We start from the raw sequence: 24,481 nt of genomic DNA, 5'->3' as shown, positions 1-24,481 counted from the left end.
AATAAAATTATTTATTTTCAATTTTATGTTTAAATCTAATCTATATGAATATGGGGTAATTACACTTCATTTGTGATTTCAATATATTGTAATTGATATATCTTTCTTAATGTACTCTGTATTCTTTTATGTAAGAAATTAATCAAAAATATTGCAAAAGAAAGAAAAAATATGTTGTAATGTCAGGGCAAATCAGAGATGCCAAAATCATGACCATCTTCAAGCAGGGAAACAAATCGTGTTACATAGATAGGGATGAGTCTCTGATGTCGGCACTATCTATTTATTTTATTATTTATAGTCATTTTATGTCTTTGCACTGTACTATTCTAAAGAATGACAGATTCCAGGTCACTTATGCTTTATTATATACATCTGTATACCTGCTCATTAATGCAAATATTCAGTCAGCCAATCATGTGGTAGCAACTTAATGCATAAAGGTACACAGACACGATCAAAAGTTGCAGTTGTTGTTTACAACAAACATCAGAAAAGCGAAGAAATGTGATCTAAGTGACCTTGACAATGAAATGATTGTTGGTGCCAGACAGGGTGGTTTAAGCATCTCAGAATCTACTGATCTCCTGGAATTTTCAGACACAACAGTCTTGAGAGTTTACAGAGATTGGTGAGTGAAAAAGAAAAAACACCCAGTGAGTGATAGTTCTGCTGGTGAAAATGCCTTGTTAATGAGAGAGGTCAGAAGAGGATAGCAGTTCTGGTTCAATCGGACAAGAAGACGACAGTAAATCCAATAGCCATGATTTATAACTGTGGTGTGCAGAAGAGCATCTCTGAATGCACAAGATGTTGAAGCTTAAAGTGGATGGGCTTTGTTGCAGAAGACCGCATCGTGCTTTACTCCTGTACCCAATAAATTGGCCACTGATAATTCATAGATAATAATTTTGATTCTGATTAATGGTTCCTCACTACAGCCTGTGATTGTAATCAATAGCTCATTTATCTAAGCACAGATTGGCCTCAGAAAATCCTTTACTATCACTCCATAACTATCCCAGTCCTACTGCACCTCATCTCTGATTTTTTCCCTTCTACAATGTGTAACCTATGGGCCAAATGAGTAACTGTTCAAATGTATTCACCTCTACTCCAGAACCATGATCACACCAACCTCAATTATTGAGTTCCTGTATATAGACAACATTATGAGTATTCAATGAGAGAGAGGGCTTTAGAAGCAACATCAGAAAACAAAGATCTACTATTTAAGTATTCCAAAGTCAGAGATATTCAAATAATTAAATCCTTTAAACCGATGTTGAAGCTTTTTTGGCCTTTAGCAGATGGATTTTCCTCACTTATCTATGAAGGTCTTATCACAGCCCAGCCCAGCCCATGGTTTTGGAGTGCAGAGAATGCAGACTACGTGAGCATGGGCACAGGAAGTCCATGAGCAGCAATCCCATTTAGGGATACCAGGACAGAAAAAATCTGGTCATCTAACTGATTATTCATTTCTGTGCTGTTTATGTGACCCAGCTGTAAGGCTGTTGTTACAGAAGACCATATTCTATGCCTGTTGCTCTACGTTCTGACGGTTCTAGATATCATTGTGACAGGAAATGTACAAAACATCCTGAAGAGTTTTCATATCTTTCCATATTTGCAGCTCTTCACAATCTGATCGAGGTGTAATCCACCAATGTGAAAATTGTGCATTGAATGGATAATGAAATTCAAAAAGGACAAAAATATTTGTGCAAGAAATATAAATAGAAATCAGCTGTCTGAACTTGGGAGATTAGATTGCCAAGCCCATTAAGCCATGTATAGTCCTTGGCTATAGTTTGAGCATTCAGAATTTTTTTTAAACACAGAGATGGTTCTATTTTTATTCACAACAGACAATAGACAATAGGTGCAGAAGTAGACCATTCGGCCCTTCGAGCCTGCACCGCCATTCTGAGATCATGGCTGATCATCTACTATCAATACCCGTTTCCTGCCTTGTCCCCATATCCCTTGATTCCCCTATCCATAAGATACCTATCTAGCTCCTTCTTGAAAGCATCCAGAGAATTGGCCTCCACTGCCTTCCGAGGCAGTGCACTCCAGACCCCCACAACTCTCTGGGAGAAGAAGTTTTTCCTTAAATGTATTTACTAATAATACATCCAAGATTAATTGTCTTTGTTTCTTATCTTAAAGTACAAATATTGTGTCTTAAGAAAGATGATCTGCAGCAAATTATAAAATGAATTAGATTATGACAAGCTGTTGTTTCGTACTAAGTGCTTCCAGTGAGAAAGTACATTGATTGCCAAAGTGAGGGGCAAAGTATAAGACAGCCAGAATTCTGAATTCATGATATTCAGTCATGCAGATAATCTCTCCAAAAGAAAGTAAGTACTGTACTAATGACCCCTTCCGCATAGTTGGATATTTCTTGACCAATGTGTTAGTGACTGAAAAGGACTTGCTAATGTTTTTAGCTGTCAATCCCATGGTTGATGAAGGCCAACACACCATTCGCCTTCTTAACAACACTGTCAACCTTTACAAGTTTTGTGTGTCTTCTGGACACAGACCCCAAGATCTCTTTGATCCTCCGCACTGCCAAGAGTTTTACTATTAATATTATATTAAGTCTTCAAATTTGACCTACCAAAATGAACCACTTATCTGGGTTGAACTCCACCTTCCACTTCACAGTCCAGTTCTGCTTCCTATCAATGTCCTGCTGTAATCTCTGATAACCCTCCGGGCTATCCACAACACCCCTAACTTTTGTGTCCATGAGTTCTGTTCAATGATCAATTTAGAGTTGTGGTGAGTGAAGTTATCTACCTGCTCCACAAGCCTGATGGTTGTAGGGTAATAACCATTCCTGAACCTGGTGGTGTGGGGCCTAAGGCTCTTGTGCCTCCTTCCAATGGTGGTAGCGAGAGTAGAGCATGGCCCGGATGGTGGGGGTCCTTGATCTGTAAAGTGGTGAGGAGAGCTGTTCCTGTGATGGACTGGGCTTCATCCACCACTTTGTGTAGACTCTTCTGTTCTTGGGCATTCGTGTTTCCATAAAAGGCCATGATGTAACCAGTCAGGATACAGTCAAATGTGCATTATAGAAGTTTGTCAAAGGCACACTCTCCATCATTGTAAATCTCCCCTGCACTCTCCCTACAGTATCCATATTCTTTCTGCAGTGAGGTGACCAGAACTGAACACAGTACTCTAAGGAGGGTCTAACTAAGATCTTATGTAGTTGTAACATTACTTCACAGCTCTTGAGATCAGTCCCATGGTTGATGAAGGTCAACACACTATATGTCTTCTTAACAACACTGTCAACCCCTGCAGCAACGTTGAGTGTCCAATGGACGTGGGCCCCAAGATACTCCACACTGATAAAAGTCTTACCATTAATATTATACTCTGCCTTCAAATTTGACCTACCAAATTAAACCACTTCACCCTTTCCTAGGCTGAACTTCATCTGCCACTTCTCAGCCCAGTTCTGCATCCTATTGACACCCCGCTGCAACCTCTGACAACCCTCCAGACTGTCTATAACACCCCCAACCTTTGTGTCATCAAAAACTTACTAACCCACCCATCTACTTCATCTAAGTCATTTATAAAAATCACAAAGAGGAGGAGTCTCAGAACAGATCCCTGCCGAACACCACTGGTCACCAACCTCCATGCAGAATGTGAACCGTCTACAACCACCCTTTGCCTTCTGTGGGCAAGCTAATTCTGGATCTACAAAGCAAGGTCTCCTTGGATCCCAAGCCTCATTACTTTCTGAATGAGCCTCGCACGGGGAACCTTATCAAATGCCTTACTAAAATCCATATATACATCCACTGCTCTACCTTCTCAATCTGTTTTGTTTCATCCTCAAAGAATTCAGTCAGGCTTGTAAGGCATGAACTGCCCTTGACAAAGCCAAGCTGACTATCCATAATCAGATTATATTTCTCCAAATGCTCATAAATCCTGCCTCTCGGGATCTTCTCCAACAACTTGCCCACCACTGAAGTAAGACTGACTAGCCTATAATTTCTTGGTTATCTCTACTTCCTTTCTTGAACAAGGGAACAATATTTGCAACCCTCCAATCCTCCAGTACTTCTCCTGATGCAAAGATCATCGCCATTGGCTTAGCAAACACCCCCCTCGCTTCCCACAGAATCCTGGGGTATATCTCTTCCGGTCCTGGTGAGATGCTGAGAGAATCATTGGAGTCTCTTTTCTACCCATTAGAGATATTTATTAGGGGTGCTGTGTACACAGGGCCCTTAGAATTGTCAGTGACCCGTTCCATTTGTCCAACAATCTCATTGATCCCCCACCATCAGGCAGGAGGAACCACAACATTAGGACTAGAACTGTTAAGATGGGAAACAGCTTATTCCTCAGGTAGTCAGATTACTGAACTCTCTGCCACCACAAACGTCTCATGACGTTTGAAGTGCCAGTAAGATTATGCTGTTTACTTTTTAACTTCTATCGCATATGAAACTTATTATTGTGAACTTATTTAAGGCAATATTACTTGTGTCTTAATGTGTGAGTTATGTGTACTATGTTGTGTACCTTGGTCTGGAGGAATATTGTCTCATTTGGTGATATAAATATATTTGGTTGAATGAAAATGAACTTGAAACTTGGGGAGCTAGTGATCAAAATATGATAGAATTCACGCTGCATTTTGAGAGAGAGAAGCTAAAATCAAATGTATCTCTATTATAGTGGGGTAAAGGGAATTACAGAGGCATGAGAAAGGAGCTAGCCAAAATTGATTGGAAGGGAACACTAGCAGGAATGATGGAAGAGCAACAATGGCTGCTGCTTTGGGGAGTGATTCAGAAGATACCAGATTGGTTCATCCCAAAGAAAAAAAAGCATTCTAAGGGCAGGATGATACAACCATGGCTGATGGGGGAAGTCAAAGACAGCACAAAACCAAAGAGAAGCCATAAAATTTAGCAAAAATGAGTAGGAATTTAGAGAATTGGGAAGCTTTTAAAAACCAACAAAAAGCAACTAAAAGTGCCATAAGGAGAGAAAAGATAAAATATTAAGGTAAGTTAGCCAATATCTAAAAGAGGATAGCAAGACATTTTTCAGATATATAAAGAGTAAAAGAGAAGCAAGTGTGAATATTTGATCACTGAAAAATGATACCTGAAAAGTAGTAATAGGGGACAAAGAAATGGTAGACGACCCTAATAAGAATTTTACATCAGTTTTCACTGTGGAAGACACTAGAAATCTGCCAGAAATTTGGCTTAAGTGTCAGGGGAAGAAGTAATTGCTATTACTATGGAGAAGGTGCTTGGGAAGCTAAAAGATCTAAAGGTAGAGAAATCATCTGGAACAGATGGACTACACCCCAGTGTTCTGAAAGAAGTAACTGAAGAGATTGTGGAAGCATTAGTAATAATCTTACAGGAATGACTAGATTCTGGAATGGTTCAAGGACTTGAAAATTGCAAATGTCACTCCACTGTTTAAGAAGGGAGGGAGGCAGAAGAACAGAAATTATAGGCCAGATAGCCTGACTTCAGTAAATGACAAGATATTAGAGTCCATTATTAAGGATGACATTTCCCGGTGCTTCGAGTTACCCTCAAAATCGTCCATCTGCTTCCATCCTCTGGATTTTGCCCATGATATCTATCAGAATTAGAATCAGGTTTATTATCACTGGCATGTGACTGATGTCATGTCAGTGACTAATGACACCACTAGCTCCAGCAGCTGATATCTAATCTTTGCCGTCCAGACATGTGTGTTCTGTAGATCTACTCTCTTTTATATCTCCTACCTGGTATTATATTACACTTCCTGATCCGGTCTCACTTCCTTCCCTCCGTTCTCTATTTAGATTCATGATTCATGCATTACTGAAAAGTGGCAAGGACGGTAACCAACACTGGTAAGACAGATATTTGATGGCCACTTCTATGTACTCCCAAGATATTAATGATTCACAAACTATTTTTAAAATATGGTGTTAAATTTACATGCATAATATACTGCACAAGTGATAGAAAAGTAAGTAAATTTGCACAAAATGTATTTCATTTTCATGCATTTAAGATGGCACAGCTTCATATTATAGAAAATCCCAGTACAGACAGTTTTCTAGTAATGTACCCTCCCCATTACAGGAGGAGTCACCTGTATTTGAAAGGAAGGCATTCCAATAGGCAGGGAATCCCAGGACTTTGACCCCATCACCATGGAGTAGTTCTAAACCAGGGACACATTTCCGATTGGAAAGGACTTTACACTTGGTTATGCTCCAATCTTCATATTTCTCTGGCTTTGGAAATGGCAGTTTGCAGGTTTGGCAAGTTGTGTTCTGCCTTGCATCCTGTCACAGATTTTGGTGGGGTGGGGAGTTAAAGTACTTAATCTCTTGCAATCAGATTCCCAGCCTTGGGACTGATCATGGATCACAGGACACCATAACAATAGAACATTTGAGATGGCAGCTGGAATTTTGATCAAGTGGACTGCTTTGACATAAGCTGACTGATCTCTTGATTTTATTCATTTATTTATTTGCAGAGTATATTCCAGCACAGTTCTGCCTTGTATCTTGATAAAGCCTTTGGGGGTTAAGAAGCTCAATCACCTACCACTTGCCACAGGATTCCCAGCCTCTGGCCTGATCACACATCTACAGTATTTTTGCAGCTAATCCAATCAACAGTGGCTCCTAGAATTTCAGTTATTGGGTTAATACAATTGAAAGTCAGACTTTTTCATTTTGGATGTACTCAAATTAATTCACTTCCCTCTCCATGACATATCCCTTTGGTATTCAAGACTACATACCTGGGTAAAGAGTTGGGTGCATGAGGTGCACCCAGCCATCCCCTGACCTCTAATGATCATTAGGTATTTCTCTTTCACATTATCTCCTTGCATGCCTATCGCTTTCCCCCTTTACTTTCTTCCATGGCCTTCTGTCTTCTATTAGATTCCTTCTCCAGCCCTGTATCTCTTAAACCAAAACCAATCAACTTCCCAGCTCTTAACTTCACCCCTCTCCCTCCCGGTTCACCTATCATCGTGTGTTTCTTCCTCCCCACCCGCCACCTTTTAAATCTACTCATCTTTTATTTCTCCAGTCCTGCTAAAGGATCTCAGCCCAAAACATTTTCCGTATATGCTGCCTGGCCTGCTGAGTTTCTCCAGTATTTTTGTGTGTTGATTAAGAATCCTTGGATAACCTTACAGATCAGCCCACTTCAAAACTAGTCAAATCTAATATTTGCACCTAGTTCTAAACTTATCATTCCTTTTAATTCTAGGATGGAGTGAACCTGACCAAAAAGTTTAATGATTAATGACATGATATATTAGAAGACAAGATGATCAAATAGATGTTAATCAGATTTGGGGGGGGGGGTTATAAGATTAGTGTACCTACTTTGCATTGAATGGATAATTCAGTAAAACTGTTTAATCCATCCAATTTAAATGAACATCCTTAGGAGATGTGCAATTCATTGACATGAACACTGAGGGCTTTGTTAACTAGGCATGTTGTATCCCTTTTAAACACAGATTTGGAAGATTGGGGCAAGAATACATCAATGAAAATCACATCGCTCCAAAGGAAAATTAAGGGAACACTATCAAAGGAAAGGTAAAGTGTCACTTTAGGGGAATTGATAAGATAGGATTTACAATAGGGATGTCATGTTACAGCAACTTAATTAGAATTTAATATAATCTTTAAAAAGAGGAACAACACAGATAAAGATTTTAGCAATGCTAATTATAATTCAAACAGTTCCAAACTTGGCAGAAATGGGTCTACAATTTGTCCAGAGCTGCTCTCATTATACACTTCACCCGAAGTATGCAGGAGCCTCTGATTTCTGGGAACACAGGATCAGGAGTTTGCTACTGACCCTCATACACTCACTCAATTCTTGAAGGAAAATAAGGCTGATCTGCAACCTACTTGTATATTCCCATTTTTTCTCATGAGTTAGTGCCTCCAATTTGTATTATTAATCACTATTTTTAAAAATTTCCTGACTTACTACATTTGGAGTAAAAAGAATTGCTTACTATCTTCAATCTGGAAACACTTGGCTCCTCTAATCTCAAACCTTATAATTGCTGGAAATATTTACCTGTATCTACTAAAATTGCCCTTAATATGTAGACTACCTTGATCCTAATAAGCTTTACCCTAAACTCTAGGAAATACAACCCTTATTTTTCAGTACCTATACTCAATGAGTGTCTGTAGAGTGAAAAAACACTAACATTTCACATTGATGAGTATTTCCAACATGTTCTGCATTTTTAAAAATGTGTAAATGAGTTTAATTTGCTTTGCAGTTCATTTTAATGATTTTGTAGCCTAAATTAGCATGAGTGAATTAGTTTATTTACTGAAGCTTTAATACTGGTTTCAGCAGAAAAAGTATCAATCACTCTTTCACTGATCATAGGGAAGTAACCTTTGCATGTGATTGAAAACATTCTATTCTTTTTATCTCTTATTACTTTACACATTAGCATTTTTGAAAATCATTGATTTAATTACCAATGACACCGATAGTTTGTCAAGCTTAACACTTTATATTCAGTAAGTACTTCATTGGTCAGGATTAGAGTGAAAGGAAAAAAAGACTTCCATTTACATTACATGATGGAAGAAGCTGGACTGGAAGAAAAACCTTTACCATTTCCCTTCACAATGTTAAAATTTAAGAACTGTAAATAGGCAGCTTCCTGAGCTCAATATTTTGATTGTATTATGATACAGAAAGCTAACTGTCTTTAATTAATATAGATAAGGGCTGAAATGAGGAAATGTTACACAAGTGGAAGGCTGAGGGGTGTAAACTGATAAAAGCTGCAATTATCATCAACTTTTATCTGAAGTCCATTTCAGAGGACTAACTTAGTGTACACAGCTCAATCAAATCAACTATATTTCATCAAAACTTTACAAAAGCAGAACTTTACTAAAAATTAAAAACTTTAATAATAGCCATCTATTTGATCCGTTCAAATTTCTGTTATTTTCCCTTTGATTTAATTTTGGAATATTTAAAGGATTCTTTTTATGGATTGCTCTGCTAAAATCAATTCAAGAGATTGCAAACTGCATTGCTTGCCTAACTACACAAACTTCTCCAGCTTGGAATTCAGGAGGAACACAACGAGGCTTCACCTGTTTGTGAACAGCTGGCATGAGACACTACTCAGTCAGTTCAGTTGGTCCGTGTCTGCTTATTATTCCCCAAAACACAAGCAACCTATGCCAGACGAGACAACTGCCAACGGCTTTTTAATTCCAAAGTAAGGCAAATGACAGGACAGGTACACTAAGATTTAAACATTGCAGTTTTATTTCTAGATTTCCCACCTTCATCGCGGGTCCGGCTTCTGGGCATGCGCGGCAGCCTTCAGTCCCTGGCGGTGCGGGAAGGGAGCGGGGGTGCCGTGGGATTGGCTGCCTGCTGATCGCGGGCCCGGCTTCTGGGCATGCGCGGCAGCCTTCAGTCCCTGGCGGTGCGGGAAGGGCGCGGGGGTGCCGTGGGATTGGCTGCCTGCTGATCGCGGGCCCGGCTTCTGGGCATGCGCGGCAGCCTTCAGTCCCTGGCGGTGCGGGAAGGGCGCGGGGGTGCCGTGGGATTGGCTGCCTGCTGATCGCGGGGCGGCGAAGCGGGATCCGAGGCTTCGAGCTGGGCAAGGGCCCTGGTCTTCCGCCATCCCAGACAAGCTTGCTCGGTGTCGGCTGGAGAGAGGGGAGGAAGATCATGTCGACGTCCAGTCACAGTGAGTCCTGAGCTGAGCTCAGCGCTGGCGCTGGTGCCACCACCCGGACCGCTCACCTCCCTCGCTTGTTGCTGCCTCCCGTGTCAGGAGTATTTACGTGTGTGACGCCTGTGCAGAGAGGGTGTCTGAAAGTCCAAACTTACACCTTGGCTGTACTCTTTCCAATGGGCTGATGGTTAGTTTTAACCTCACTTAAAGCCCAGATCTGTGCTTTTGATTTCGTTTTTGTTTCCCGCGTGCATTTGTCTGAACACGCCTCCCTGGGAAGTTTATATACACTGCGCATTGTTTACTTGACGGTGAAATTAACTTCCGGCCCGGAGCATCAAAATAAAATGTTTGAACTCAGACATGCGAATGGTGCAGGTCAGCGCACATCTGTGGGGATTAGAGCAAATGAAATCAAAGTTAACATTTCACGTAGGGATCGTGAGCAATTCTGGCGGAATTCTCAAGTCCGGTTGCATTTCTGAAGCGAAATCAAGGATCATTGAGCTGAGAACCAATTTATTCTCTGTACATAAGAAGTATCTACAACATTTTTATATAACATTCCACATCAAATTTCTTTTGTTTGAACTGTAAAACGTTGTTAATAGTCTTGTGAAAGTAAATTATTAATATTTTGAATAATACTGGAAAATAAGCAGATTTGTGAATTGGGAAGGAAACGGAATAGTATTCAATGTTTGAACTGACACGTTTGGGTTTAAGTGATTTTTCTTTGGACCTTTTTGAGTTCTGTCACCTAGTTCACGTTCGTTTCACTGAGCTTTTGCTTTGGATTTTACGGGGAAATGCCAACAATTTCATGAGAAGCTACTGGCATTTCTCTATTTAAACGTTGGTAAGTTCTTGTTGTGACTGTGAACGGTCACCGGAACACTGAACCTGGTGATAAAGAAGTCTGTAATCAGCACAGCAAGTAGGCATCATTCTGGTGACGCTGTTGGTAGAGGATCACAAACCCAAAGGTATATCACAGTTTTATATCCTTCAGATCAATGGTAACAGTGGATGATTTAATACAATTTCAATAGTTACAATGACATCGTTCACTTCAATATGTTGGATTGACAGTGTTTCCTTTGAATTACATATTTACAGTGACAGACATCTGAATGTTCAAACACGTTTGTCACAAAGTATTTCATGCAAACAGTCTAAAACCTTTTGGGTGCAGAAATCCCAGACACCCAAAATTAATATTGTCAGGGCAACATGTTGATTGCTTATACCTATGGCCACATTTGATATGCTAAGTGATAACATCAGTCTGGTCTGCCAGCTTGAATTCAGTCAAGGTGGTGCAAATAACAACCCATGTTGCCTGGTTTGATGTAAGCCAATTAACACAACCCCATTGTCATAATGCTTGGCTTGTGCATATACAAATGTCACATGGTCACCATTTTGGAAACCGTATCTCTTAGTCTGTGGGCCACCCTGTTTATTTGGAAAAGTGTACTTTTAACTTCAATTTTCTGCTTGCAATTTGCAATCCACATTGAAAACTAAAGAACAGTTCTTGCTTGAACTAATATCTGCTATATTTACTTAACTCCAGAATACTCCCTAACCCTTCATAATTTCCACTTGTGAATTACACCTGCTCTTTTCTGACCAGTGCAACATTAAAATTAAAGATTAGCTTTATTTATCACACGTACATCGAAACATACATTGAAATGTGTTGCTTGCATCAGAACAAGTCAACAAGGATTGTGCAAGTGTCGGCACACTTCAAATGTAGTATACCCACAACTCACTAACTCTAAACATAAGTCTTTGGAATTTGAAATGGAACCAGAGCAGCCAGAAGAAGCTTGTGCAGTCACAGTTAGAGTGTACAAATTTCTTACAGACAGTGGTGGGAATTCAACTCTGATCTTACAGCTGGTGCTGTTAACCTCTACACTAATGTACCACACTGGTACTTAGTAATCTAGACTGTATGCTTCAGTAGCCCTAGATCCATATGTAAATACGATGTGTTTACAGCATTTTGTGATTTTTTTTTTCTCATTAGTTATGTCTGTTATAAAATTTAGAATTGGGTTCCTTTCAGTGCAGTTACTGGTTCCAAAGTCATTGGCCTAGATTTTCTTAAAAATGCTGGTCAAGATGCATGGAACGATACAGTCAGCTCTTGCTTCCAGCCCCATATCACCTCAGCTAACTTCTTCTTAAACTTATCCAAACTACTGTTGTTCTTTTATTTGTTACCCTTGTGTTTATCAATTTATATAGGATCCAGATTAACTGTAGCATTATTCTAAAGATTAAATCCCACATGGCCCCGTGTGGTTCTACATATGACCACGTAGCATCCAAAGTTGTCTGATCTCAAGTTTTGGCGTCTTGTTCATCCTGATTTTTGTAGCTTCAGCTTGGGAAGTATTTGTGCCATCTCTGGAGATTTTCTCCCTCAACATTATGTTGACAACCTTCTTATGACCAAGTTCTTGTGAACTGCATAAGATTATCAAACCAAAACTCAATTTAACATCTTAATTGCAAAATACTAATTTGTTATTTCTAATATAAATTTTAAAATTTATAGTGAATATCCTTTGCCATAGAAAATAACAACATCAATATTTGTTATTTAAAATAGCAAACATTACAGAGAGTAGGCAGAGACTCAAAAGGCAAAATTGTTCCTATTGTGCTTAATGATTTTATGAAAGCATCCCAAAAGGTTTCACAGGAGTGTTATTGGGAAAAAAAAATTGTTCAGACCTACATGAAGAAGATTGGAGCAGATGACATGTTCTGCAAAGAGAACTTCTAATGGGTATTTTAAACAAGAAAAAGTAGAGAGACAAAGGTTGATGGAAATGGCATGGGGTATTTCATCAGTTAACATACTTGGAGTTAAAGGCATGTCATTCAGCAAGAGAGCAGTGAAATTTTGGGTAGGCAGAGAACTTGCCGAAAGTGCTGGAGCAGATTACTGGCTGATGGATCAGTGAGGCTACTAAGCAATTGAAGAATTGTGTTGCAGATCAAGACCAACTTGGGTTCATGTGCAGGGAGATCCTGGATGAATGGCAATTGATAAAAGTTGGGACATGGACAACAGTGTTTTGGCTCAGTTCATGCTTTGGAGAGAAATGAATGAGCCAGATAAAAAGAACAGTCAGGTTTTAAATTAACAAACATAGAGAAGAGCTTTCAGAGTGAGGTCTATAATAAAATTACTGATTATGGAAGTCATCACTGGAATGTAGATATTTACATCAAAATTATGGAAGTTTTCTTTTAATTGCCTGACTAAGTTGGTGATGAGAAGCTTAGGTTATGGCCTGCACCAAGGGAAATTACTTTGGTCTTCCCAGTACTCAGTTTTTGGAAATTTCTGCCTACCTAGTACTGGACATCAGGTATTCATCTTTTTTATTTTCTTGTTCTGTGCCATGTGCTTTGAATCTTATTTCAGTACAATGTCTAGTACTTAGTTTCAAAACTGTTTCCATGCTGTATCTCTGATTGTTATTTTAAATCTGAAAGTTCATGCTAGTTTCTTCTTTTGTTAACAGAGGGAAAGCCACGTTTTGATGTGTCATTAGCGCGTCTAACTCGGCAATTTATGGAACTTGTCAGTAAGGCTCCTGATGGGGTTCTTGACATCAATGATGTGGCATGGATGCTTGGAGTGCGAAAAAGGAGGGTTTACGATATCACCAATGTACTGGATGGCATTCATCTAGTGAGAAAAAAATCCAAAAACCTGATAGAATGGATGTAAGTTAGTTTTCACAGTAGATTATTCTTTGTATAAAATTCAATATTCATTAAATCTACTTCTTCTGTTCATCATTGAGAAAATTAACTGTAAGGTCATGCCAGCAATCCCTGATTTTGTTTTCTTCATCTAGACTTGACTAGAAATTGATGTTTGTTGTACTTTGAATAATACATTGATTCAGATTTTATAATGACAGCGAAATTACATGCGGTTGGCATAATTACTCCATTAAACTGAGCATCTTTTAAAGTGCATACCTATGTAGTTACAGTAAAAATTCAAAAGTTGCATCAATCATAGCATAACTGCAGTTTTCAGTGATCTGAAGAGAACTTGGAATTTGGCTGTATTTTTAATTGGATTACTAAGCCATAATCATTGTTTTAATGCTTTCTCTGTCCCTAAAGTATATTATCATTTCTAGGATAGTTTTGTATTCCATGTCTGTTTAAACTTTTTTTCTATCAGCTTCTATATTGACCTTCATTCCTGTAATATATTTTTTAAAGGTCTCTTACAGCTGAGATGGAAGGAAGGGAATTTCACATCCCAATGATTTGCATGTGCAGTTTTCTTCAAGTCCAATCACAAATGATAATGCTTCAATAAAATCTACAAAATGAGCCATTAGTAATTTGAAGTCTTTCATTCATATTTTGTTCTACAATTTTAATTGGGGCAGAATTAATCAAGTTGAAGTTGTTTGTCTTTACATGCTTCTGCACAAATCTATAAATGGGTTTAACTGGAATAACTATAATTAATTTAGTGTTCCACTCTACTGTAAACCTGCTCAGTTAAGCTCCAGTTATTCTAGATATAGGAATGGTTATTGCACATCACAAATGCTACTTGCTGCTTACCTGTCAGTTTCAATATTGTATCAGTGTTGCAGTAAGCAAACATAGACATCATTATCTCTCATTGCAAGTCAAAAGAGAAATTGTGTTGGCATCAACACAAATCTCATTTCTTATTATGTGGAAAAGATCATTAACAAAGAGGCTATGATTGTTGTCTTGAAGAGTTCCTGTAGTGATGTCCTGTCAGTGAGATCTTGAGCAGCCATAATCACCTTCTGTTTTGTGAACATTGACTCCAGCCAATAGCAGATTTTGACCCCCCCCCCCCCCCCCCCGTTATTTACTATAGTGTGTAAGGCTTCCTGATGCTCTATTTCTCCCACTTTAATTCAGCTCTCTTTTTTTTTGACCAAGGCTGTAATGAGGTCCTGAGCTGAGACAGAACCTAAGTTGTGCATTAATAACTAACTTTTTGCTAAAAGTAGTTTAGATTGCCTTCTCGATGACTGTTCTTTTGTTCTATAAAGCTTTTCTACTTTGTCAGTTGTGTACCCACATTGAAGACTAATCCTGGGGAGAGTAACAACCGTGTTGAATTTCCTCATTTGTAGACCATCTGTCTGACTGAATTGGTGGAGTCCAAACTCTTTAGAAACGGTTTTGTATTCTTTTCCAGCTTGGTAAGCATCAACAACTTTTTCTGTGAGGTCCTTAGAAATCTCCTTTGATCGAGACATGGTACACGACCAAAAACTGATGTGGTACACATCAGACTTTGATAGTAAAGACCCAGGTTTATGTTCTTTCAATAGGGCAGGATCTCCCATACTCACAGTCCTACTGAAGGGTTTCTGCCCAAAACATCAGCTGTACTTTTTCCATAGATGCTGCCTGGCCTACTGAGTTCCTCCAGCAATTTGAGTGTGTTGATCAAAAAGGGTTCATGTTTTTTGTAACTGATGTAGGTTTGAACTGTATCTTTTTGAGAGCCAATATAACTGACTGCCCATTTTAGTTAAATTCAGTTAAATTACTAACATGGCAAAGATGCTTATTTAATAAAGAAAGGCTACAATTTTATTTTTAGGTAATTTTGCAAGAATGATTTTACCTAGTACCTGTTTTATTAAATGTTAGTACTTTTACAGCCAGGTAAGGCAATGTCTTGCTCTTAAGTGGCTAGAGTGTTAATAGACTATTAAGTAATTTACCTTGTTAATTAATCTCCGTGTGAAATAATTGATTTACATTCAATAATTTTTATTCCACAGAATAATTTCCTGTCATTTCATTTTGCGTGCAATATTTTGAACAAATTGCCTTCTAGTTAAACAAAAAGACAAAAGCTTTTACAGTAGCTTACAATTTACCTGTTTCTATTTGACTTTTAGAGGCAAAAATCCACAAGAAAGATTAGCATATGAAGCCCAGTCTCGAAAACTGAGAAAAGAACTGGCAGACCTAACAACGGTAGAGAATTCTTTAGATGAATTAATCAAGGACTGTGCTCAACAGTTATATAGTTTAACAGAAGACAAAGAAAATGCAAGATATCTTTTTGTTTTTAAGCAAGTTACATATACGTGTCTGCTTTCAAGTTTGAGAACATTGACATTGTTTTGAATAGTGCTGCACTACAGAATGTTTTATGAGATTGCAAATGTATTTCGACCAGTATTAGATTTTTGACTGATTCTTAGTCCTTGTGTTGGATTTGACTCTCATAGAAACATTGTACTATTTCTGAAATTGTAAGCCACAAACTGAGAGATTATACAGGCTGTTGCAGTGGCCACATCATGAGAACCAAATGCTAAGTACAAGGGACTTCATTGCTTCACTTGAAATGATTGTTTAGGTCCCTGCAGATCAGTTGCATTGGAGATAAAAGGACAGGTGCTACATTTCCTCTGGTTTCATGGAAAGCACTGTGAGAAGGAAGGTGACCATTTCCAGTATTTTCTGATTTCATTCTCAGATTGCTCATCTGCTTTTTTGAACAAAAAATTCTCCTTCCTCGAAATAAACTGTGGAGGTTGGTTTGCTTTTTCTATCGGCAAGCTAACCTGTTGTCAACTTTTAGAGATTGGCATTTTGTACATTGTTTCCTACTGTACCTTCCAGATATATCTCCCTACATCCCCATTAAACCACCCCACATCACCTTTATTTGTGTTGTCCATTTTCCATCTATTTTCCTATTTGACAACTTTATTAATAACCTATAATTTGTTGCAATATTTAGTATTATCTGACTTCCATACTCTGTATCAAATGCAGATTTAAAAATTGTTTGATTCAAAGATATATTGAACTTGCAGATGAACGCTATCCTCCACTCTGTACAATAAATAGCTATGCTACATTCTCACTGCCCACTGTCTTGAAGCCAGTTTTCAATTTATATAACTGCGTTTCCCTTGTATCTCAATTTTCTGACTTGTATTGTTCTATTAGCAAAGCCTTATTAGAATGTAAACTGCATCTCTTGCATGTCTATTGTCTTTTCTCGCTGCATTCAGTATGGTTAGTAACAGGTATTTTCCCTTTTGAAATCATTGCTGATAAATAATTATACTTTTGATTTCTACATATTTCCATTTATACTTCTGACATATTTTGAGATGTTGAAAGCAACACACACAAAATGCTGGAGGAACTCAGGAACCATCAGTGGAAATGAATGAACAGTCAGCGTTTCTGGCCGATGTTGAGTTGGAATTTAGAAAATGGTTAGAAGGTGCAATTAAAATCATTTGAACAGGTAGATTTTGATGAGTCCTTTTCACAGCAAAGATAGTGTGAAGCAAGGTGGGTAGTGGGCTATCCAGAGAGAAATTCTAATCACTGTATTGTCGTGATGCTTTCCATTCGTTTCATTGGCTAAAGTGAATGTAGTTCTGGCTTTGACAAAAACATTGAGCTTTTATACATTCTGAAATATATAATGACCATTTTATTTTTTAAGATAAACTTATTTTAAACTATAATTAAACTTCCTTAATCCAATGTACTTGAGACTTTGATGCCATGCTGGCAGACTTTACAGATTATTTGGATGCTGTTGCAATCAATGCTCCAGAATACTTTTAATGCCTACACAGTGTCTATAATATTATTTTCAGCAACCCCTGATGAGAAGCACAAGCATATGGAGACCCAGTGTATTAATTTAAAATGGGTGTAGGAACCTGCATCAAATGAGCCTGTTGCTGAACCTTTGGTTTTTAAAACAATGGAACAGCAAATTATATAGTCTAATTAATTTTATACATCTGAAGTTATGAAAGTTTTGCAGCTAAATTTGGGTAGTAATTGAGGAAAAATGCATTAGAATATCACCGAAGATTTCTGTTTTTCACAACTTGTAATCGGGTTTAATCTTAACGATGGTATACACTAGCATATGTAACTTACAAGGACATCCATGGTCTTCAAGCCTTCAAGGAACAGATTGTAATTGCAATCAAAGCTCCCCAAGAAACGAAGCTCGAAGTACCTATTCCCAATGAGGTAAGATGTTTTTAACATTTTTGATTTCTGCCATGTCTGCAGGTTTGGAGTCATTTGCATACAGTTGTAATTAATGTTGATTTACCATTTTTGAAGGAGAGTTTTCTGTCTGTTATTGTGTAACGTCAGCTTGTATTGTGAGTAGAAAATAGTTTAGATTTATATGATGCCTTTAATATGGCAAGATAACATCTAAAGCTTTTCGACAGCAGCAATATCTACATTGTATATTAGAAGAGATATCTGATCAGGCTGGGTCAAAGTAGGAGGTTTTAAGGAACATGTTAGAGAAACAAGGAAAAGGAGAAGTTTAAGAAGGGAATTCCAGTCTCCTATTTCAATCAGCTGTCAGGAAGCTTGGTTTGGAAAAATGCAGAGATCCTACAGTACTGCTACTAACAAAAGTTACTGACTAGGGAAAGGCAAGGCCATGGAGGCATTTGTCAAAATTGAGTTTATTGTCATTCCAGGTGGTGAGTATGGTTGTGCACTACTGGTTTGAAAGCCAAACTGAGGCAATGTCTCACGACCAGACTATGTAACAGTTTCTTCCCCCAAGCCAACAGACTCCTCAATACCCAGAGCCTAGACTGACACCAACTTACTGCCTTCTACTGTGCCTATTGTCTTGTTTATTAGTTATTGTAATGTCTGCACTGTTTTGTGCACTTTATGCAGTCCTGGGTAGGTCTGTAGTCTATTGTTTTTTTCTGTGTTGTTTTTATGAAGTTCAGTGTAGTTTTTGTACTGTTTCATGTAGCACCATGGTCCTGGAGGAATGTTGTTTCGTTTTTACTGTGTACTGTACCAGCAGTTATGGTTGAAATGACAATAAAAAGTGACTTGACTTGACATGGTGCAGTAGGAAACAACAGTGCAAAATTGGCTAATAAGACTTGGGGAGAATCAGTATGCAAGTGGAAGAGCTTTGGATGATTATTTAAAGAAATTTGTGAGATGGGAGGTCAGTCAGGAGAATAGTAAAATAGTTTAAGACTCCTAATGTACTTTTTCAAATGCATGGAAATGTGTTTTTTAAATACTTGAAAAATGTTTAATCAACTTGAACATTGTCAATCTACACCAATAAAACTTGTAAAAGTGAAACCACTTTGTATTTTTTTTAACATAAGAAGTTAACATCACTGGTGATCTGGGCACTCAGTAAAATTGTTAATTTATTATTAAAAGTGCACTGTCACCTTTAAGTTACTGATTTTTGAAAGAATGTTCTTGTATTTTGTCATGATTATGAAACTTTTCCCATTTGTGGCTATGCAGATTCTTTGAGCTGAAATTGAAACAATTTTATTGAAAGTCTAACAAAAACACAAAATGCTGGCAGAACTCAGCAGGCCAGCATTTGGCCTGCTGAGTTCTGCCAGCATTTTGTGTTTTTATTTATTTCCAGCATCTGCAGATTCACTCGTGTTGTTTATTGAAAGTCTGTTCAGTTTGCATTGAAGTTACCAAAGACTTTGTATTTCTATGCAATGTTTGCATTTTATTTCTAGAACTTAAAAAATGTTTTTATTTGTTCAGGAGAAAATCCAAGTTTATGTAAAGAGTACTGAAGGACCAATTGATGTATTTGTGTGTGAGATGCAGGAAGAATATTGTCCTCCTAAAACGTGTGAAGATGACGTATCCAATGGGAATAAAACAGTCTCCTCAACAGATGAGGCAGTGACGTTACCACCTGATAGAGGTGAATCTCCTTGTTTATGGCAAGATTGAATAAACATTTTTTCTAAGTGATTATGCAGAATGATGTTGTAATGCTAAATCACTTCAGAACTTGAATAAACCATAAATCATTCCTACTAATAGTCTGCATTTAGGTGTAGCTGTGGAGGCTTTGGCATGTCCTGAACATTGCAAGTGCAGAATCAAATGCAGAGTTTTGTAGTTGTAGTTGGTTATGTGCACTTTGTCGCTATACTCACCATTGAGACCAGGAATAACTTTCTGAACAGGAACTCTGGACGCCATTTCATCTAGCAAAGTTTTGGTCAAGGCTGCTAGCCTAGGAACAATCTGTCAATTTGCTCATGTCCTTGTGGGAAAAGTGCTTTATCTGTTTTTGTTTTTAGTCACCTGTGTTTTACTGAACAATTATGCAGCTTCATTTTGTATAGCTTTTATATATGATCAATATATATGTATGTGATAGATATTAAAGTTTCTTTAAATATACTCTTAATGTTTGGGTTAGTATCGCCTTTTGGCATCATCTGCAAGATTATCTCTCATTCAATAAAGCACATGGCTCAGAGACTGTAGCGTTGAATTCCTTCTCTTGGTCACAGTGTTTCTAAATGAGTAAAGCTTACCTCAAGTGAGGTACTGAACATTGATTCAACAAGTAGATATTAAAGTGGTAAAGGACAGGAAAATCAGAGAAAGGTTGATGCCATGAAATTCTGAATTAAGTCACCCATAAAGTACGGGTGTCTATGTGATATCTATGTTTATATTGGGGTTTTAATTGTTTTTTAATTTTATTTCAGAGGAAAACCTTACAGAATGAAGTGTATAATATTAGTACTGAAGACTAGAAAACTTCAATGCATTGTGGATTTTCCGTTGTTGAACACTGATCCAAATGCCTATAGAGGAGCTGGAAGAAATGGTGTCCTGTGAGGCCATGCAATCTGCATGTCTTGACAAATTATGTACAACCAGTTGCAATCCAGTCTTAATGTATGTTACCAAGAAATACCAAATGGCTTTGCACAGAAAGTATCATCAGCTGTCATTTGGCAGTGATTTGGTACATCAGTTGAGGAGAGGTTTTGGAAAAGTGTGATTTGCCAACTGGCTAAAATAAGCTTTTGTAAATATTTTACTGGTTGAAAATGCTCCATGAAAATGTCAATAAACTTACAAAATATTACCAATGAATGTATTTAAGATTGTTTTATGTGCTGTAATATCTTCAGGGTGAACACATAATGAGTCAAAAACATTTTTTTTCACCATGGTGTACAGAATTTGTTATCTAGTTTTATCTATTAATCACAGACTGTTACACGGGGTAAAATTTGTCGCATTTGTTCAAGAATTAAAGGCAAAATGCTGAAAGAACACAAGTCAAGCAGCATCTGTGGACCTGGAAAGGTTGTAAGAAGACATTTTGCATCAGGTTGACACCCTGCATCAGCCGTCAGCTAGTTTCATCCCTAAATGGGAACTTACAATTTTTGTCACACAGATGCTGCTTGACTTGCTCTGTTCTTCCAGTGTTCATCCTGTTCCAGATTCTAGCATCTGCAACACTTCTGCCTTCATTTCAGCATTGGATTGTCTTGGATCCTAAATTAATTAACACTTCTGCAGAGAGGATAAAGCTGTGTGTTTATACCCCTCCCCCCCCACACTGACAGACCAGTGAGAACTACTTCATATGAATGTTGTTGGACACTATTACAGTTTTTAAGTTTTTATTAAAAAATACTAAAAGACCTCATAGGAGGTAGAAGTTTTAAAAGTCATTAGAACAACTTCATGTTTATCTTTTTAAAAATAAATTTTGTTTATGGCTTTCTCAAATAGATTTATCTTGCATTTGTCCAACACTGCCAGTGTTACTAAATAAATTATCCTTGGCAGGTTACGTGATAATTACATTAAACCATCATATACCTGCATAGTTTTTATGCAAGCACTAAGGATAAATGTTAATGCATTGTGTAATTCTTATCGGCTACAGTCATTTCCAGGCCATGTTCTGGGACCATGGTGTGCTTTTACATCGAGTAGTGAAATGATGGTCTTTCTTTTAACTACCGTACCACAACCTGTATCAGTGTAGTATAATTTGATCAGACTATATGGCTGTCTGTATGTTTTGTCTCCCCTCTAAAATCTTGAACTTTGTAGGTTTAAACTGTATTTAGTTACACAAAGGTGATGAGATCTGGTTATCTCTAATGTGCGTGTTTATGGTTTATTTTCATTGTACACGAGATTGGAAGAATCTTCATATGCTTTTGATTTTTACCCACAGAGCAAACAGAATTTTGTATGATTATGAAAAATAATTTCCATTTTCTCTGTACTTTAATTTATTAATACTTCTTCACTAGTGAAGATATGGGTTCCTCAATTGCTAATTGAGAATTGTGGTTAGCTTCCTGATGAAATGAATTGTAAAAGAATAAATATAGTTCTGTTTCAGCAGTCTTTACATTGTAACACAACTGTGACTTGAAACAATTGCTTTTTTATAAATAGTGTTGTAAATTGTAATAAATAGTGTTGTGCTTATAAATGACAGAATTGCTGCTTAGATTACAAAAAGTGAAATTACAATGATCTACAGAAAGCCACAGATAGTTTTTGCCCAATGTTTTACACCTCATTAAATTGTAAGTAGTAACAAATTAACTTACCTAGATGAGCTCATTTTGGGATTTGAAGATGTTACCCATCTGTCAGCTGAAGCAATTTTAATTTGATGTCTTTGGAAGTCCACTTTCCTGTGCCACGTTGAATGATTAGTGTATTTTTAAAATTTCCCCACTGTAATAAAATCATGACCTTGGTATCTGTGCGTGTGTGAGTTGACTTTATTGAGGGTTTATGAGAAATAGCAGCATAATCTGGGAATGATGCTGCTTAGGTTGCTGAGTTCCTCCAACTTATTTGTGTGTTGCTTTTGAATTGATTTTATCTCTTGATGCAGATTATGTCTGAAGGAATGGTGAAGTAGCTATAGATAGTTTTGGAGACAAGTTTTAGAATCGATCTTTCACAAAATATTAGCTTTATTTGTCACATAGACAGTTGCAAGAAAATATAGGTGGTGGTCTAATCTTCCTCGAAGTCACAATAATGGACAAGCACAACCCACTAAACTAATGACACACGAACAGGAGTTGTACTTCTCATATCTTTATTGAACACATTGTATAGTCATTCACAATCCAGGCTGGAATAAGTATGTGAACCTTTGTATTTAATACCTGGTGGAACCTCCTTTAGCAGCAATAACCTCCACTAAGACTTTCCTGTTGCTATCGATCAGGCTTGCACAATGGCAAAGATGAATATTAGACCATTCCTCCATACAAAATGTTTTCAGCTCATCTACATTTCTGGGATCCCTTTCATGAACAGTCCTCTTCAGGTCATGCCACAACATCTCAATAGGGTTTAGATTTGGATTCTGACTTGGCCATTCCAAAAACGCATTTTCTTCTTTGTGTAACTCTTGCTTCAGCTAGTGGCATGATAGCCCCTGGCCGGCCAAACTTAAGAAATCTCATTTGGGTTGCTGCAGTGTGATGTGTCCCATTACAAATCAGTACACAATATGCAATTAAACGATCTGAGTTTTATAATTCTTAATTTGACTGTATGGTTAGTAAAGAAAAGAAAAAGGGCCCATTCTCATGAAACAGTCTAATGCGCAATGTTGGGGCTCACTGATAAGGCCCTTTGTCCACCATCAACCTATGATTGTCGCTGACCTTCGGACCCTCACTCCAAGTCCACTCAGTCCGAGGTCTACCAACTCTCCATTCACGTCTTCTCACATCTCTTCCCGGCAAAAGACTACAAATTCTGCCTCCCAGATACACAAGAAAGAACAACATCCTGCTCGTTGGCTAACATGCCCAGTTATCTCTAGTCATAACCCAAACATTGTTGCTACAGAGAAAGCATTACCTCAGCAGTGGAACATTACAGAGAAGCCATTAAATTAGCAGTGAAACCTTACAGCATGTTACACTTGTAAACCATTATGTTAATTTACTCATGTTTCAGATCATTGTCTTGTTGCATCATCCAACTTCTATTCAGCTTCAGGCATTGGGACTTCTACCCCGAGATTTTTCTGTAAGATAACTTGATACAATTTTGAACACATTGTTCCCTCAATGATTGCAAGGTGCCTAGGTCTTGAGGCAGTAAAGCAGCCCCAAATCATGATGCTCTATCCACCATGCTTCACTGTTGGGTCGAGGTTTTGGTGTTTTTCTCCAAACATAGTGTGCGTTTCTGCCAAAAAGTTCAATTTTTGTCTCATCTGTCCACAGAACATTGTCCCAGAAGTGTTGTGGAACATCCAGGTGGTCTTGTGCAAACTTGAGGTGTGTAGCAATGCCTTTTTTGGAGAGTTGTGGTTTCCTCCATGGTGTCCTTCCTCTTACACCACTCTTGTTCAGTGTTTTTCTTACAGTGGACGCATGGACAGAGACTTTAGCAAGTTCTAAATATTTCTGCAGGTCTTTTGCTGTTCCCTTCACCTTCTTCAGCACTCCACATTGTGCTTTTGGTGTGATCTTTACAGGATGCCCACTCCGAGGGAAAGAAGCAACAGTATTGAATTTCCTCCATTTGTAGACAATATCTCTTAATGTGGATTGATGAACATTTAGGTCTTTAGAAATGTTTTTGTGGTCTTTTCCAGCTTCATGCATCACTACAGTTCTTCTAAGGTCCCCAGAAAGTTGTTTTGATCAAGGAATGGTGCATATAAACAGGTATTTCTTGAGAAGTGCAGGCTCTGTCAGTAACCTGAGTTACTAACAGAGCCTGCCCTGCCCTGACTCCAAATAGCTTTTGTAGAAGGCATTACTCCAGAGGTTCACAGACTTTTTTGAACCTAGACTGT

The 24,481-nt window shown here is 37.9% G+C and overlaps 1 protein-coding gene across 1 annotated transcript; it reads left to right on the top strand.

Moving 5' to 3' along the window:
• The first annotated feature begins 50 nt into the window (after window positions 1-50).
• LOC132401318 (transcription factor E2F6-like) lies at window positions 51-22,400 on the top strand. Its single transcript, XM_059983451.1, has 7 exons — window positions 51-55; window positions 9,371-9,792; window positions 13,335-13,539; window positions 15,738-15,897; window positions 17,746-17,859; window positions 19,402-19,567; window positions 20,370-22,400. Exons 1-7 carry the CDS (start codon window positions 51-53, stop codon window positions 20,387-20,389), a joined length of 1,092 nt encoding a protein of 363 aa, XP_059839434.1. The 3' UTR covers window positions 20,390-22,400.
• Window positions 22,401-24,481: the final 2,081 nt, after the last annotated feature.

This window comes from Hypanus sabinus, chromosome 10 (assembly GCF_030144855.1).
Source record: "Hypanus sabinus isolate sHypSab1 chromosome 10, sHypSab1.hap1, whole genome shotgun sequence".
Lineage (NCBI taxonomy): Eukaryota > Metazoa > Chordata > Chondrichthyes > Myliobatiformes > Dasyatidae > Hypanus > Hypanus sabinus.
Note: the sequence above shows the minus strand (reverse complement) of the source record. Positions and strands in the feature narration are given on the sequence as shown.